The sequence below is a fragment of the Perognathus longimembris genome, chromosome 18 (genome assembly GCF_023159225.1).
Source record: "Perognathus longimembris pacificus isolate PPM17 chromosome 18, ASM2315922v1, whole genome shotgun sequence".
NCBI classification, from domain to species: domain Eukaryota; kingdom Metazoa; phylum Chordata; class Mammalia; order Rodentia; family Heteromyidae; genus Perognathus; species Perognathus longimembris.
In genome coordinates, this window is record NC_063178.1 from 19,960,894 (window position 1) to 19,978,727 (window position 17,834).

The window sequence follows — 17,834 nt, forward strand, 5'->3', positions numbered from 1 at the left end:
TTTGTTCTTATAGCTGCTGCTTTACTACTTGAGTCACACTTCTGGTTTGGCTTTTTGCTGGTTAATTGAAGATGGCAGGGGCGGGGGTCTTACAGATTTTTCTGCCTAGCCTGGCTTCAAACCATGCCCCTCAGATCTCAGCCTCCTGAGTAGCTAGGAATATAACCAGGAATCAGGGACCCAGTCTCAGTAGATACTTTTTAATTTGCATCTTAGTACATGTGCAACATTTTCACATTCTATTACAGTTCACCTTTTTGAACTATTTAAGAATGCTGACATTATACAAATCAAATATTTACTTTTTTTTTGTCAGTCATGGGGCTTGAACTCAGGAACTGGGTGTTGTCCTTGAGCTTTTTCTCTCAAGGCTGGCACCCTACCACTTTGAGCCACAGTGCTACTTCCAGTTTTCTTGTGGTTAATGGTAGATAAGAGTCTCACTGGCTTTCCTGACCAGCTGGCTGAACTGTAATCTTCAGATCTCAGCTTCCTGATTAGCTAGGATTACAGATGTGAGCCACAGGCAACTGGCTTAAATCAAATATTTTCTGGTTTTTTTTGGCCAGTCCTGGGGCTTGGACTCTGGGCCTGAGCACTGTCCCTGGCTTCTTTTTGCTCAAGGCTAGCACTCTGCTACTTGAGCCACAGCGCCACTTCTGGCCATTTTCTGTATATGTGGTGCTGGGGAATCAAACCCAGGGCCTCATGTATATGAGGCAGGCACTCTTGCCACTAGGCCATATCCCCAGCCAAATCAAATATTTTCTAACTCAGTGTATAGATTATCATGTATATTTAGTTATATAGAAGATACCTCTTACCCAAGTTGGAAATGGAAAGGAATGAAAGGAATAAAGATATAAAGGATGTTGTCACAAAGACCTGCCACTGGTAGAAATGACAAGATTGAACAGGCAAATATGGTGGAAAATTTAACTTCTACAGCTATAATTTAGTGACTTAAGTATAATAACAGCGATGGAGAATATGAAAAAAATATGAAGAGATATGAAGTCTGATGTGTGTTCATTTGGAGAGCCAGAAAACATATGCAACGATGGAGGGAACAGGGAGAGGTGATTTTGAGGGAGAATGGTTACAAGAACTGGTTCAGAAGACACAGCTTAACTAGAACCACACGCGCGCGTGCACACACACGCATGCGCATTAGAAAGGAAGTGACATTTGAAGAGTCTTCAAGTCCATGTGGAATTGATGAGGAATGTGAAGCAATGAGTAACTCTTAAAACTTCTGTTAAATACACACGGAAGAATTTAGTGTAATTCCTTGTAAAATAGAGTGGATAAGGCCCAAACCATGAGTACAAGGGAAGTAAGGGACAAGCAAAAACAACAACAACGAGGCAGTTAATACAAAAGTGGGTGAGAGCATCTGGTTCACAGTATAGAACGAATCTCCTTAGGTAAATATAATGTGCTGGGAATCACTTCTTCCAGTTACAAGTTTTTCCTTGCGAGAGCTCTTTTGATTTTCTACATTTATTTTATGATTCCTGGTTTTTGATAGGAAGAGCTAACTTGACAGCGGTAGAAGTGATTGGATTTGTCAAGCCCTTTTCCTTAGCTTGGGGAATGGTGGATTCCTAGAGCTCGTAGCCCTACAAGAAGCCATGAGCCCTAGGGTTCTGGGCTCAGTCTAGGTGGGTGGGAGGGACACGGAGGAATTTTAAATCTGGGATTTGATGTGTTTTCTGTACAAGTGAAGACTTGGGCCAAGTGCTTCAGTCGGTTGAACTCGAATAGTTTCGAAGCTCCTTTTCACTGTGCTCTCCGTATCATTTTCATATTGGATCTGTAACAAGTTATTGGCAACTTGGTCGCTTAAAAGAACACAACTTGTCTTGCTCAGGGTCTGGCAGCAAGCAGTCTCACTGGGTGTGGATGGAGGTGCTGACAGGACCTGTTTTTTCTGGACCCTCTGGGGAGATCTGTGGCCACCCCCAGCTTCCCGGGGCAGTTCCGGTTTCTCAGCTTGGGCCCTGTCGCACATTGATTTTCCGCCCCTCTGTAACCACAGGCTAATCTGCCTCTGCCCAGTATCCTCTCATGTGGACCTTTGGAATACCCACAGGGGTCCTTGTGGCTATTCCCAGACGAGTTATCGGGCAAGCTGAAGGGGTTCACGATGCCTTTCATGTACCGAGTCACTTGTCACTCAGTCGCTCAGTCATTTTTAGTGGACACCTGTAATCATAGGCGCCTCTCCGCCTTCTTCATCCACCTTTGTCTGCAAAGGAATGTCACCACGTTTTACTTTATTACCACGCAGTTCCCACCAGTGAAGCCTGAGGGTGACCATGTCTTAAGCCAACCACCCTCACGTGCTCTACCGCAGAGTTCTGAGGTCTCTGGGATTAGCCCTCTCCTTCAGTGCCCCTCTCTGACTCCTCTACCCCCGGGCTCCCCTTCCGCCCTGCTTCTCCGCACGCACAGCACTTCCTCCCTGGGTGATTCCACTCCCATTCATTTCAGTTACTTTGCTTTCTCTGATTCCTCAGCTCTCTGTCTTCAGTTCTGATCTTTATTTTGAAATCAAAGCCCGTATAATCAGTAACCCAATCTACTTCTTCACTTGGGTGCCTCATAGAACCTTACACGGAATGTGTCTAAAATGAGGACTTTGTGTATTTGATCTTGCATCTGTAAAGTTCTATATTTCAGTAAACAAAAACATCATTCCTTCGTTTGTCATAGAAACATAGTACTCTTCTCAGACACTCCCTTCTTCTACCACAAATGAATTACAAGTGCTTATTTATCCCACATGATTTATTTGAAAAATGTTTGAATATATACTAAGTCTGTACACTGTTTTAGACCTGAGCATATAGGAGTGAACACCACAATGCAAGGTCTTCTTTTTTTTTTTTTTTTTTTTTGCCAGTCCTGGGCCTTGGACTCAGGGCCTGAGCACTGTCCCTGGCTTCTTCTCGCTCAAGGCTAGCACTCTGCCGCTTGAGCCACAGCACCGCTTCTGGCGGTTTTCTGTATATGTGGTGCTGGGGAATCAAACCTAGGGCCTCGTGTATCCGAGGCAGGCATTCTTGCCACTAGGCCATATCCCCAGCCCCAAGGTCTTCTTTTAAATGACACTAAAGACATATCATATGCTGGATGCTGGTATCTGAGGCCTGTTAATCCTAGCTCCTCAGGAAGCCAAGATCTGAGGACCACAGTTCAAATCCAGTCCTGGGAGGAACGTTCATAAGACTCTTACCTCTAGTTAACTACCAAAAAGCTGGAAGTGGAGGTGTGGATAAGTGGTAGAGCTCTAGCCTTGTGCAAAAAAAAAGCTGAAGGATGAGTAAAATTCCATTGTGTATATATACCACATTTTCTTGAGCCATTAATACGTCCTTTGAGGGTCATCTTGGCGCATTCCTTACCTTGGCTCCAGTACATAGTGCTACGTTGGTTGTGCTGATGGTTTTTCTGACTCCTGGTTTGTAATCTTTTGGGTAAATGCACAGAAGTGGGATCGCTGCAGCACAGGATGTGGACAAATCGTTCATGAAAATGTGGTATAAGTAGGCCATGGAATTTTACTCATCCATTAGAAAGAATTCTGTTGTAGCATTTGTAAAGAAATGGGAATACCTAGAAAAAACTGTGTTAAGTGAAGTAACTCAGGACCAGAGAGACAAAGGATGCCTGTGTTCCCTTATATGTGGAAGCTAGATTTAGCTTATAAAATTAAAAGATATGTTGGATGGTATGTAAGTATATGCAAATGTATAAACTGAAATAGGTACATAGTAGATTCAAGGGAAAACTCAAGTAGTATAATTCAAGGGGAAACTTAAATAGTATAATTCCTTTGAGAGGCAAAGTCAAAGTTCAGAAAAATAAAACACCAGGAAGAGAGTACTTGAAAGGGTTGGGGTGGGGTCATTGGGAAAGGGGGAGACAATGAAGAAGGGAAGAGGGAGAATTCAGTCAGGAATCCAGTGTATATTCTACAGTATAAGAAAAGCGAGCGAGAAGGGGGTGGGTAGGGGAGGGACGGGTGAGAAGGTTGAAAAGGATGACATTGGTCAAGATATATTGTATTCATAATAAACTGCTTTGTTAAATGGCAACTCCTTTGCATCACTGCTTAACGATCATTTTTTTTTTAATGGTAAAGGATTAATCCACACCCTGAGTTCAAGCCCCAGTATGGTCACTTCCCTCCTACACAAGTAAAGTAAATGAACATAACAAATGTCTACAGCCATAAGAGTGGTGAAAGCAGCGGGGGGTAATATGGGAAACAGTAATTGAGGATCATGAAAGACCTTGGCGAAGAGGTAATATCTTAATTGAGACCTCAAAGATCTGGAGGCAGAGGTTTGAGACATGAGGTACAGAGAGTATAAGTTCCTAAGTTGGGAAGGACTTAGTAGACCTAAGACACAGAGGAGTCCATGTGGTCAGATTGTGTGTGTGTGTGTGTGTGTGTGTGTGTGTGTGTGTGTGTGTGTGTGTGTGTTAATAAAGGGCATATTCAGACCTGGAAAGGAGTCAGATCACACCGAGATTACAAACTGAGTGTGGTGGACCAGATGGTACCTTTCTCTGAGCCTAAAGATGCCTGTTTCTTTGTCTCTGGACCCTATGAATATCCCACCCTATCTGATGTGAGTACATTTAGGATCTTGAGGTAGAAACGTCATGCTGAACTATCAGGTGAGTACAGTATAGTCACAAGACGCCTATAATGGGGAAAAGAGGGTTAGAGGAAAGAGTAAGAGAGGATAGAGTAGAGGCCTGACAATGAACGGGAGGACGACAGGAGAATTAGGTGTGAGTCAATAATCACACAAGCTTATCCTTATCTTGTAGGTGTTTGAGTTCCTTAGAGCCACCAGTTTGTCCAGCCCACACCAAGAACAATGTCCTGAGGGAAGGAGGGAGGGAGAAAGGTTTCATGGGAGCTACTTGAGAGGCAGCCAATCACGACAGTGAGAGGATTATTGCAGAATAGTAAATTAACATCCTTCCTCCACCTTGCTTGCTGTACCTCCAGTGCAGAGCGTATAGAATATGATAGAATGTGAGGATTTCAGTGAAGTTTTTTTCTATGATCTGAGTTTTATATTTTCAAGAACTATGTCAGTATTTCTTGACCTGGGTGACATTTTTTTCTGTTGTACATTTACAAATAAGTGCATATAAATATTATTACATTATCTCAATGAGATTCAGGTAGGAAAATTGATAGACTTTGGGATTTACATCATCTGGAAACTGGGAGGAGGCCTTGGTCAATGTTTTCAAGGTCACTCTTCTTGGGTAAAATCATTCATATTTCCCCATGTTAAATATTAATTTGATGGGAAAATTTGTCTCCTGTTCCTTCAGTTATCTTTGCATCTCTGTCTTCAGAGCTGGTTTTATGAGTGTTTTAGAAACATTGCCTCATTCTAATTGATCTGAGAGATATTTCAGTCTTATTTCTTTTATTTTTAATAATAATTACTTATTTATTGTCAAAAAGTGATGTACAGAGGGGTTACAGTTTCATATGTTAGGCCATGGGTACATTTCTTGTACTATTTGTTACCTCCTCCCTCATTCCCCCCTCCTCCTCCCCCTTTCTTTCCCTCTCCCTCCATGAGTTGTTCAGTTGGTTTACACCAAATGGTTTTGCAAGTATTTGCTTTTGGAGTCATTTGTCTTTTTATCCTTTGTCTCTAGATTTTGATATTCCCTTTCACTTCCCTAGTTCTAATACCAGTATACACAGTATCCAGGGTACTCAGATGAGATAAAGTGATAGCATGAGTACAACCACAGGAAGGGGATACAAGTGGATCATCAAGAAAAGAAGCTACAGTTTCACATCACATGTTGAAAGTAATAACAACAGTGATATAACACTCGTTTCCATAACATGGAGTTCATTTCACTTAGCATCATCTTATGTGTTCATAAGGGCATAGCTATTGGGCTCTTGTGATCCTCTGCTGTGACTTGCCTAAACCTGTGCTAATGATTCCCTATGAGGGAGACCATAGAGTCCATGTTTCTTTGGGTCTTCAGCCTGATTTCTAAATCATAGCATTTGATAGATGTTGCTTTGTGAATTGTGCGTTGGAGTCGGCCCAGATTATATCAGCAGCACTCTGCCAGCCTGCTGCCCTCTGAAAATAAGCACATTTTGTGTGACTTTTGATGTGAACCATGAGATTTTAAAGCTAGTAGAATGGCATAATAATTTTACAGTTCCGTTTCTGTAAGTTTTAACAGGTGTCCCTGTGGTTGTAAGGACTTAATACAATAGAAAGTTGGAAAATTAATTTTCTTGGAAAAGAAGGCTTTAAAATTTTCAGATAAAGTGTGTGTATTTTCATCTTAACTTTAAAGGCCAAGGTGTATAGATATCCATGTGGGAGGAAAATGTGTGGAGGCCAGTTTAAAATGATGAGTTTGATTGTGAATTTCCTCTGTGTGTGGAGGTTCCATCTTCCTCTATACCCAAAGCTGTTACAAAGTTTTGTTTCTTTCTGACCGAAGTATATTTATTTATGTCTGCAAAGCTTTGTGAATAATAGTGGCTTTGATTTCATACTAAAAAGTGAATCAGAGGGAAAATGTTTTTCCTAGGAAGATCAACATTTGAGGTAACTCTGCTAGGAATAGAGATAAATGGTGGCTGTGTTTTATATAAAATCTAGATAGGCTGCAGTATGTGAGTGCACCAAAATATCTCCGCGGTGATGGTCACTGTACAAGCAAATGACATTTGGTGGAAAGTAGAAAGAGCAGTTTAGAACATTATATATATATATATATGAAAGTTAAAATAAGTAGTTGGAAAACTCACGTCAATGTGTGAAAGAAAGGACAGATTTGAACTGGTGCAATAAATCAAAGAAGATGATAATAGCAGCCCTGGACGGGTGCCAGGCACCCGCTGTCTAGAACACTCATAAATTGTGTAAGTTTAAATCTCTCTACAGTTGCAGCTAAAGACCGAATGACAGGGCCCTCGAAGGTGGAATTGTGAAGAAAAAAAAGAATAACAACACCATGAATAATGAAACATTAAGCGATTGAGTAAAGGCGTTCCATAAAATTGCGAAACTGATTCTGTGCTTGTGAAAATGAACCTTTTATTTATTTATTTTGCCAGTCCTGGGCTTGGACTCAGGGGGTCTGAGCACTGTCCCTGGCTTCTTTTTGCTCAAGGCTAGCACTCTACCACTTGAGCCACAGCGCCACTTCCAGCCTTTTCTGTGTATGCAGTACTGAGGACTCAAACCCAGGGCTTCATGCATGTTAGGCATCTACCACTGAGCCACATTACCAGCCTGAAAATGAGCTTTTATTTCTGCTAGTCTTGCTTCAAGGGTCTTGTTGCCAATTCTCAGGCCTGTGAATCATGGTTCTCTAGAAAAATACCACCTGGTTCTAAGTGTAATTCACAGTGAGAAGTACAGCCACAAGGAAATGTCAGATAGTCTCTTATTTGTTATGTTCCTGTACTCAGAATTTGTATGTAGTGGTGGTTCTCATTGTGGTTTGTGGACCCCTGAGGGGTCCTAAGAGGATTTTGGGGCTCCACAAGGTTGAAGCTATTTTCCTGGTTGTTTTTTTTTTTGCCAGTCCTGGGCCTTGAACTCAGGGCCTGAGCACTGTCCCTGGCTTCTTTTTGCTCAAGGCTAGCACTCTGCCACTTTAGCCACAGCGCCACTTCTGGCCGTTTTCTGTATATGTGGTGCTAGGGAATCGAACCCAGGGCCTCATGTATACGAGGCAAGCACTCTTGCCACTAGGCCATATCCCCAGCCCCTATTTTCCTTTTGAACCTGGATTTGAAGTCTTTTGTTGCTTTCACTGATCTGACATTTGTATTTCTTGTGCCATCTCACAAATCCATGCCAGGACACCCAGTGCTTCTTACTAGTTAGTGGCTCAGGATGTTTTTCACTATCATGTACTGGCATTAAAAGACAAGCACCAGCCCAGCAGTGGTGAAAATTGTGATCTGAGGATCACAGTTCCAATCCAGTCTGAGTGGGAAAGCCCTGGAGACTCTTATCTCCAACTAACCACAAAAAAAAAGACATAGAGCAGTGAAGGAGTGCTAGCCTTTAGCAAAAAAGCTAAAGGATAATGCACAGGCCCTGGAGTTAAGCCCCAGGACCAACACACACACACACACACACACAGAGAGAGCACAGCACACCACATGTAGGTCACACACACACACACACACACAGAGCACAGCACACCACATGTAGGTCATGTCTTTTTACTTTCAAGTCTTTCTGTTTTTTGTTGTTGTTGTTTGTTTGTTTGTTTGTTTGTTTTGGTGCTGGTATTAGGGCTTGAACACAGGACCTGGGTGCTATCCCTTAGGTGTTTTTGTTAATCTCAAGACTGGTAGCTGTACTTCTCGCCCTTTGGTGATTAATTGGAAGTAAAAAGTCTCATGAATTTTCCTGCCTGTTCTGGCTTCAAACCTCGGTCATCAGATCTCAGCCTCCTGAGCAGCTGGAATTCTAGGCACGAGCCACTGGCATCGCGTTTAGAGTGGCCAGTTCTGAACATCTGTATAACTCAGTCAATATTTTGCAGATGATCAGTGCATAATGCTACAGAATCATGTTGGGCAAGTGACGCATCAAGGAAGGATTTGATGCAGGATGTATAGCAGGCTCATTGACATCACTACAGCACACACTGCCTCTCGTCTTGGGGAAATTACCATCCACACAGACTCAGTATATCACCAGTGAATTAGCTTAAAAAGGCTACCAAAATATCTCTCCTTCCAACTCAAGGCTGAATGAGGTTTTATTTTCTCCACACACATTAATAAAAGCAACATATGCCAAACAAAATGAGTAACCCAAAAATGCAGCTGTTTTTATCTCCAAGAAAAGAAAGACATTTTTAGATTTGTAAAACAATGACACTTTACTAAAAACTTCAAGAGAATGTTTATTTTTCATCAGCATGCTATTTCAACAGATTATTTTTAATTGAGTATAAATATATTCAACTGTTCTTTCAATTTATTTATATCTTTAAGTTGTACAAAGGAGTTGCCATGAAACAAAGTAGTATATAATTGAATCGTGATCAAAATATTTTCTTAATTTTAACTTTAATACTATAGACATTGATGGATAGAACGTACATGCGAACTCTAGCTTCCCTGTGAATGTTAACAGAGTAAAGTGGTTACAAAACTAAAGTCTCGGGCCTGGGGATATGGCCTAGTGGCAAGAGAGCTTGCCTCGTATACATGAGGCCCTGGGTTCGATTCCTCAGCACCACATATACAGAAAACGGCCAGAAGTGGCGCTGTGGCTCAAGTGGCAGAGTGCTAGCCTTGAGCAAAAGGAAGCCAGGGACAGTGCTCAGGCCCTGAGTCCAAGCCCCAGGACTGGCCAAAAAAAAAAAAAAAAAAACAAACAACAACAACAAAAAAACTAAAGTCTTTTGAGAACTGTTAACCTATCCTGTTTCTGTCAATAAATTGTGACATATTTAATATCTAATTACTGCTCTAAAATGTATTATACTAAAATCATTTTTCCTATGTCTTAACAAAATTATTGACAAAGCTATGTCTTCTAAATTGTGTGTTGATTTATTACAAGACCAGTTAATCTCTTGTCTCTCTCACACACACACATGAAGGGAAGGGAAAGGAAGGGGACAGAAAAGGTAATGAAATACTGTACTTTAATTAGCCACTGGTTTGTTTGTCCTGATGCTGGTTTGGCTATTACAGTGCTGCTGGATGGATCATTAGCAAAATGGCTTCCGTGGGGCTCACTTAACCCTGAGGAAACCCCTCCATCATTGGTAGGACAAGCAGTAGTGACCCTGTTGCTCTCTTGATTTTTTTTGTGCAGGTCCTGAGGCTTGAACTCAGGGCCTGTGTGCTATCCTTGAGCTTCTTTTGGCTCAAGGCTCTGGTGGTTCACACCTGTAACCCTAGCTGCTCAGGAGGCTGAGATCTGAGGATGGGGGCTGGAACCCAGCCCATACAGAAAAAGCTATGCAATACTTATCTCCAGGTAACCATCAATAAAGGTGGAGGTAGAGTTGTTGCTTAAGTGGTAGAGCACTAGTGTTGAGTGAAACAGCCAAAGCACAGCGTGCAGGTCCTGAGTGCAAGCCCCAGGACCCATGCAAAAATGAAATTTATGTGGGGCACCGGTGGCTCACGACTGTCATCCTAGCTACTCAGGAGGCTAAGATCCCAGGATCCCAGTTCAAAGCCAGCTTGAGCAGGAAAGTCTGTGACACTCTTATCTTAGAAAAAGTGGGAAATGGCGCTGTGGCTCAAGTTGTAGAGCACTACTAGCCTTGAGCACAGAGGCCCAAAGAGAGAGCCCAAGCCCTGAGTTCCCAGGACTGGGGAAAAAATAACACACACACACACACACACACACAGACCTCATCTGCCTAGAAATCTTATGTGATTTTCTCAGCTTGATCCTGCATCCTCGTATCACTCTGGTTGTGATCAAAATTAATTTTTGCCTTTTCTGTGTCCACCTAGGTGATCCAGGTCCTCTGTTCCTTTGCCTAAATTGCCTTTCCTGAAATATTAAAGGTGGCAATATTATGTTCAGTTTTTCCCCCACTAAAATGCACTTTCTGAAGTCAGGCATAGATAATACTAGCCTTGTTTTGATTTTTACCTTTAGTTGTTGCTGACATCTTACAGGTGAAGTATTAAGATATACCTGTCCTAACATTATAACAAGTTAAAAGATGTCTGGATTGAGTAATTCAGGCTTTGTTATTGTTGAATCAATAACACATTTCAAAGTATGCATTGGCTACTTTATCTAGAACATTATTTTGGTCATTAAGGAAATCTGAAATATGGAGAGTGTTCTGAGAAGAGTTTTAGATACGACACTACATTTTCAATCAACACAAAAGGATTGATGACTTACTGCTTTTTTTTTTTTCTAAAAACCTAAAGTGCTTTTAAATTTTTAGCAAGAAGAATCATGTTGGTAATAAACAGTTTCCTATGTGGTTTGGGTTTTTTGTTTTGTTTTGTTTTTGGTTGTTGTTTTTGTTGGTTGTGGGACTTGAACTCAGGGCCTGGGCACTGTCCTTGAGCTTTTATGCTTAAGGCTAATGCTCTGCCACTTTGAGCCACAGCTTTACTTCTAGTTTTCTGGTGGTTAACTAAAGATGAGTCTCACAGGCTTTCCTGCAAGGGCTGGCTATGAGCCATAATTCTCAGCTCTCATCCTTCTGAGTAGCTAGGATTACCAACACGAACAACCAGAACCCAGCTAGTTTTCTATGTTTTAAAAGCTGGAATATTCATCAAATCTGTCTTTTTGTCCATAAGCAACATGATTACTTAATGAAAATTGTGAGCGGTTGGGCAATTGTTGTTAATGTGAAATTTATAGCTATTGTTCTTTAAAATACTTTTATAAATAAATTATAAGTTTATAATGTTTCCCCAAATTGGAAGTCAATGATTTTAAAGTACAGTTGTTTAATTGAAATTAAAGTATAATTTTATGTAATAAGTTTCCAAGTTGCATATCAATGATAAACTACTTTCTAATAACTTAATGTAAGCCTAAGAACTGGAGAAATTGCTATGGAGTGAATCTGAAGAATCATAATTGGGTCATATTAGATCATGCCCTGTTATGTTCTTGAAGAGAGGGATTTAAATAAAACAGCATCCAATGCAATGGAGTTGTTTTCAGAGCACATTAATTAAAAGAAAGCTATCATGGTTTTTAAGAAATAATGAAGAGGGCTGGGGATATAGCCTAGTGGCAAGAGTGCCTGCCTCGGATACACGAGGCCCTAGGTTCGATTCCCCAGCACCACATATACAGAAAACGGCCAGAAGCGGCGCTGTGGCTCAAGTGGCAGAGTGCTAGCCTTGAGCGGGAAGAAGCCAGGGACAGTGCTCGGGCCCTGAGTCCAAGGCCCAGGACTGGCCAAAAAAAAAAAAACAAAACAAAAAAAAAACAAAAAGAAATAATGAAGAGGGCTGGGAAGGTGGCTTAGTGGTACAGTGTTTGCCTTGCATGCACAAAGCCCTGGGTTTGATTCCGCAGCACTACATAAACAACAACAACAAAAAAAGCCGGAAGTGACACTGTGGCTCAAGAGGTAGAGTGCTAGCCTTGAGCAAAAAAAAGCCAGGGACAGTGCTCAGGCCCGGAGTCCAATCCCCAGGACTGGCAAAAAGTAATAATAATAATAAAATGAAAGAAAGAAATAATGAAGAGCTGGGAGTGTGGCTCATACGGAAGAGCACTTGCTTAGAAAGAACAAAACTCTCCAGTTCAAACCCCTTCCCTTCACAGATGAATGGAGAGTGGTGGAAGGGGCGGGTGAATGCTGTCATCATTTTCAGTGTACACGTGTGAAAATAGAACCAGGCAAACTGAGGAAATGGGAAGAGTTAGGAAAGCTGGGAAAGAATAATAGGAGGGTGACACTGATGGAGATGCACTGTACTTATGAACAGATATGCTGAAACCCTTTTGTACAACTTCTTAAAGATAATTTAAAAAGACGACCTCCCCTCCCCCCTCTCCCCGCCAAGAACCCATCGTTGGTACCTCAACCCAATGAAGACAGGACCAAAAAGCACGTGTAAGTCTCAGCCATGAATACTGGTACAGAAATTCTAAATAGAATGTCAACCAATGGAATATTATGCCACATTCAAAGCATAAGACAGCAATATGTGCTTCAAAGACATTTAGTGAAGTTGAATATTCCTCCTGTTTGATAAATGTAAAAATGCATGAGTACTGATTTTCCATGATAGGATGTCTCTAAAGAATATGTAAGACAGCAGGGAAACAAGGATGTTCAAAAATTAACAAAAACAGTGTTGCTTATTTTTTTTAATCGGCATTGCTCTTTTGGTTGTCAGTGAAGTTTTGTGTAGTTCTCCCTCCTCTCCTCCTATATAATGACCAGGGACCAAGAAAATTAGTCAAAGAGCGATGCAGATTGATGTATTAACGTTAGGAAAGGAGAATGAAGAATTGGCACTGTTGCCTTCGTCCTGTTTATTACTTCATCCTACCTGACTTAAATTTTGTTTTCTTTGTATTGTCCCTTTTTTCTTTTAACCTCCACTGTTTTTCATTTTGGAGAAAGATTAAATTATTATTATTTTTTTAAAAGTATCATGCCAGTACTTTTATTTAAAAAATCGAATACAGCATAGTGTATGATTTTTTAAAATTTCTTCTAGGCTGTGATTGTGTTCCATGAATTTTCATTTTTAATCACTAGAATTTCCCCTGTCCTTTGATTCTCTTCTCCAGTAGGCAGATTCTCTACTTGTGTATGCCTCTGTCCATTTGATTATTGCTTGAGTAGAGTCTTGTGCTTTCTTTTTTTTTTCCCCCTATGATCCTGGACTTTAATCCTCCTCTGTAATGCCTCTGTGTTGTAGATGAGTTTGATACTGGGGTAAGTTCAGTGTTCTATGGTTGTATATGTTGAGATGACCCACTGCTTTTTAATTACTTAAACAAAATTCATTTAGCTTTTCGTACAGCTGGGTTTTGTTTCAAATCATAGTTCCTTACCAACAATACACATTGTATTCACTTTACAGCTTACATTCTTTCAAATGTGTTTATTCCTACAATATGATGAATGTAAACTTACAGGTTCCACAGAATTATGTCAAAATATCACAACCAGATCACACTGGTAATATCACAGCTGTCAAAATTCTTGCCCTGATGCTTTCCATTAGGTGCCAGGTTGTCAGGAAGGTAATAGAATCCCCTCCTAACATCTGGTTAATCAAAATCAAATCCATCTTCCAGACTTTTACAGAGTTTGCTTAACTTTGACTATAATTAAAGGATGCATTATTTGATACCTTTTAAAATCAGAAAATTGTGAGATGTACCTCTCTTTCTCTCTCTCTCCATGTATATGTACATATCTATATCTAGATATCTATCTATATCTATCTATCTATCTATCTATCTATCTATCTATCTATCTATCTATCTATCTATCTATCTATTAGAGGGGGACAGGTTTCTTCAACTCTAAGTAAAGGTGAAGCTTTCCCGCCCCCCGCCCCCCCAGTATAAATGTAACAGGCTCCTATATGTAAGATATGACAGAGAGCAAGCTGAAGCATTTGTAAAGCTCCTTTCACTTCTTTAGGTTTAAGGCTCTTAGAAACATCGTCTTACATTGCATAGATTCTTGCTTCTCTTTTTCTTAAGTCCTGATGATAGGAAGTGAATGGCCAGTTATTTTATTTCTTAACAGAATTGGCTTGGGTTATAACACCAGAAAGTGATCTTACTTAAGTATTGTGAGAAATGTCTCTAGTTGTGAGAAATCCCTTGGTTGGAAATTTGACTTTGGGGAAAAGGTGGCATCGGGAAGAAAGAACCATCCGTGAGGGGACCGCAGGTGTGCGGAGTGCCGGCTGTCTCCTCCTCGGTGGCCCTCACCTGCCACCTGTTCTAGGGTGGCTGCTGGCTTCTTGCTTCTGCTTTATTCGTAATTTGTGTTTTCAGTGGACATACAAAGTACAAGTGATACTTGAAGTGTTGACACAATATATTTCTAGAAATGATAGATTTCAGAAATCGAACTTGTTTGTTCAGGAGGAATGTGGTTTCGATGAGAAGCTTTTTCCATTTGAGTCACACTGTATGCACTGGATCACAGTCATTGATGAATTATGTCTGCGTATGTGCCACTTGTAAGATACTTAAACACTTGGCTTCAGAATGTTCTAGGGGCTTGATTCGGTTCACAATTATAAAATGATTGAATTATCTCTGGTTGTTGCATTGGAAGTCATATCCCTTTGGTTTCCTTCCAGATTCATGAAAAATTGCACTACTATGAGAAGCAGAGTCCGGTGCCCATTCTCCACAGCGCGGCAGCTTTGGCTGATGACGTAAGTGTGCCTTTCTGAGCACATTGGGTGTGTTTGCCACTGTGGGAGCAACCGCCGTGCCCACAGAGGAGCGTGGTCCCAGGAGAGAACACTGGAAGTGGCCATGTTTCCAAAAGCCAGGCTTGATGAGCCGATGCTAATGAGGTTATGTTGGTTCCCCTGCACTTTCTTGTTCTAAAGTTGTGCGTGTAGGTATCCCTCCCGGCCTTATGAACTACATCACAGAAGTTCTGTAGACCTCAAACTCCATGGGGGGAGAGAGAAACTGTCAGGCATTGGTATTGGCAGAAAACCTCACACAAGTGGAATGTTTTGGAGAAACAAAGACAAATGAGATAGATATATTGCTGACAGTACTGAAAAAATGACAGGTACCAGGATAGGAACAAGGCATATGAAATACATAAAAAGACAGGATTATTTTTTAAATGGATTATGAACATAGTAATGATTTATGGATATTAGACTTTTCCAAATTACCTTTCATAACCAAAAAATACATTTCAGAAGCAGTTGGCATTGATGGAGTAGTTAATTTCCTGTAGCTCTAATTTTATTTTAAGCCCAGAGGAGGGGGACTGACTTGCAGTTTGCACTGTTAAGGTTGGGCCTCGGATGAGTTGAGCGCACACCTGGATAAACTGTCAGAACACTCCACTCCACTGATACTGCGCTAAGGGTGTTGCGCTAGCGTAGGCCTGTAGCTTATTTGTTGATTGTAATTTTTTCTTTATTATAATTTTCCTCTAGGATCATTGTCTTTATTTCCAGGTAAATGGTAATTCAGACTAGTGAAAAGTTTTCTTGGGTAGAAAATAAAAGCACATGTGATGTTTGAACAAGCTGTGTATTGTTTAGTGTTCAGACATTTCCCTTGCATTTTTATTTACAGACCTTCGTTTAGCGAGGAAGCTTACTTTTGCATTATAGAACCAAAACTCTTTAAATGAAGGCAAATAAAGGTCTCACTGTAGTTGCATGAGTAAACTGCAATTGCAATTTGACAAAAAGCTTAAGACCTAGTTTAAAAAGGAAGAGGGATGAATGCAGGCATGATATTCAATATGCATATCTAGAAATGGAGCCAGGTAAAGTGAGGGGCGGGTGGGAGCGTGAGAGATGGAGAATGGTGGATGAAGGCTCTCGATCATAACTGACGTGTTGAATGGAAACCCTTTTGTACAACTACTTAAAGATAATTTAAAAAAAACCCACAAAATGGCTATCGATGATGGTTTTGAGGGGAACTATTTGTGTAAAAACCAGTGTAATTAAGCCCCAGTCACAATACAATATTTCTTTAAAAAAACTTAGGATCCCAACCAGGAGCTTTCGCTCTGGTACTGTGTATGAGGCGTGGCCATTTGAGTTTTAGCCTCCAGGAAAAAAAATGCAGAAAAATTACTACGTAAATTATGATAAACCATAAAATGTCAGCCAAGCAATGCATTTGAATGTTAAAATATATTATGTATTAAGTGACTAAAGAATATGAAGAGTCCTTTATGTCTCTTTGTAAGTTAGTCTATTAAAGTAAAAGTGAGGGGGCTGGAGATATGGCCTAGTGGCTAGAGAGCTTGCCTCGTATATGTGAGGCCCTGGGTTCGATTCCCCAGCACCACATATACAGAAAACGGCCAGAAGTGGCGCTGTGGCTCAAGGGGCAGAGTGCTAGCCTTGAGCAAAATGGAAGCCAGGGACAGTGCTCAGGCCCTGAGTCCAAGGCCCAGGACTGGCAAAAAAAAAAAAAAAAAAAAAAAAGTAAAAGTGATTTTTGTAATTAGATGAATCTTTCAGTTTTCTCTGATTTTACTTTCTTTTAGAGAAAAGTCATTTTCTAGAGCTAGGAACTATCATTTTCAACCTTGTATGAACAGTACAGCTAAGTGGAATTACATGCAATGTTTTAAGAAGGGTTCTTAAATAAAAAGAAATTCATATGTTCTGGGATTATACACTGCATAATGAACAGTTTGTCTCTTTTCCTGTTTGTCTTGCTTTTCTTATAAAAATTTATATGACCCTTGCTATAGCCTAAAAGAAGATCTCTTTTTAAGTTTTATCATTATATTTTATTGGAGGATGATGATTGTGTGTATTTATGGAGTATAGGGTGGTATTTTGATATGTACATGCATGTATGTACATGTATCTGCACACACATACAGAAAAGTCAGGATAATTAGCTTATACATTGCGTGGTGAGAGCATTTAAAAATCTCTTAATGGGCTGGGGATATGGCCTAGTGGCAAGAGTGCCTGCCTCATATACAAGAGGCCCTGGGTTCAATTCCCCAGCACCACATATACAGAAAATGGCCAGAAGTGGCGCTGTAGCTCAAGAGGAAGAGTGCTAGCCTTGAGCAAAAAGAAGCCAGGGACAGTGCTCAGGCCCTGAGTCCAAGCCCCAGGACTGGCAAAAAAAAAATCTCTTAATGTTGAACATGAAGAAGGTTGAAAATTCCAATCTTTTCTTCAGGTAGAATCAACAAATGGGAATTCTTCATCATTAAATAGAGTCAGCATTTTTAAAACCAGAGTGGTTGTTAAGCCATTGTGAGTTTATGATGAACTTAGCTTATATTTTACAGACTTCTTAGTCTGTGTAAGTAAATATAATAAAAAGTTTCAGGTCATTTACTCTTATTAGGACCATTCTATTTCTTTTACTCCAGTGCTAAACAGCACAGCTACTGTAGAGTTTTGGAAACCCTGTGGATTTTACCACCTCATTGAGAAGCTCTCTGACTCTCTCTCTCTTTTGTACAGTGTCAAAGCTTGACCCAGTCCTTTTTTACAAACAGTCCTTTGTCTGTATGCAAAGGACCGTTCTGCAGATGAAGTGCTGCAATTTGCCCTCGTGGCAATAAATCTGAATGTGATCTGGCTGATGTGATTGTTTCAGTTGTGC

The 17,834-nt window shown here is 40.6% G+C and overlaps 1 protein-coding gene across 2 annotated transcripts in view; it reads left to right on the forward strand.

Moving 5' to 3' along the window:
• Positions 1 to 17,834, forward strand: part of Mpp7 (MAGUK p55 scaffold protein 7) — a 125,416-nt gene that overhangs the window by 37,175 nt on the left and 70,407 nt on the right. For both annotated transcript variants that reach the window (XM_048367908.1, XM_048367909.1), the window contains exon 3: positions 14,846 to 14,923. In XM_048367908.1, the coding sequence (XP_048223865.1) occupies positions 14,846 to 14,923 (78 nt within the window). The remainder of the gene's footprint in view (positions 1 to 14,845; positions 14,924 to 17,834) is intronic.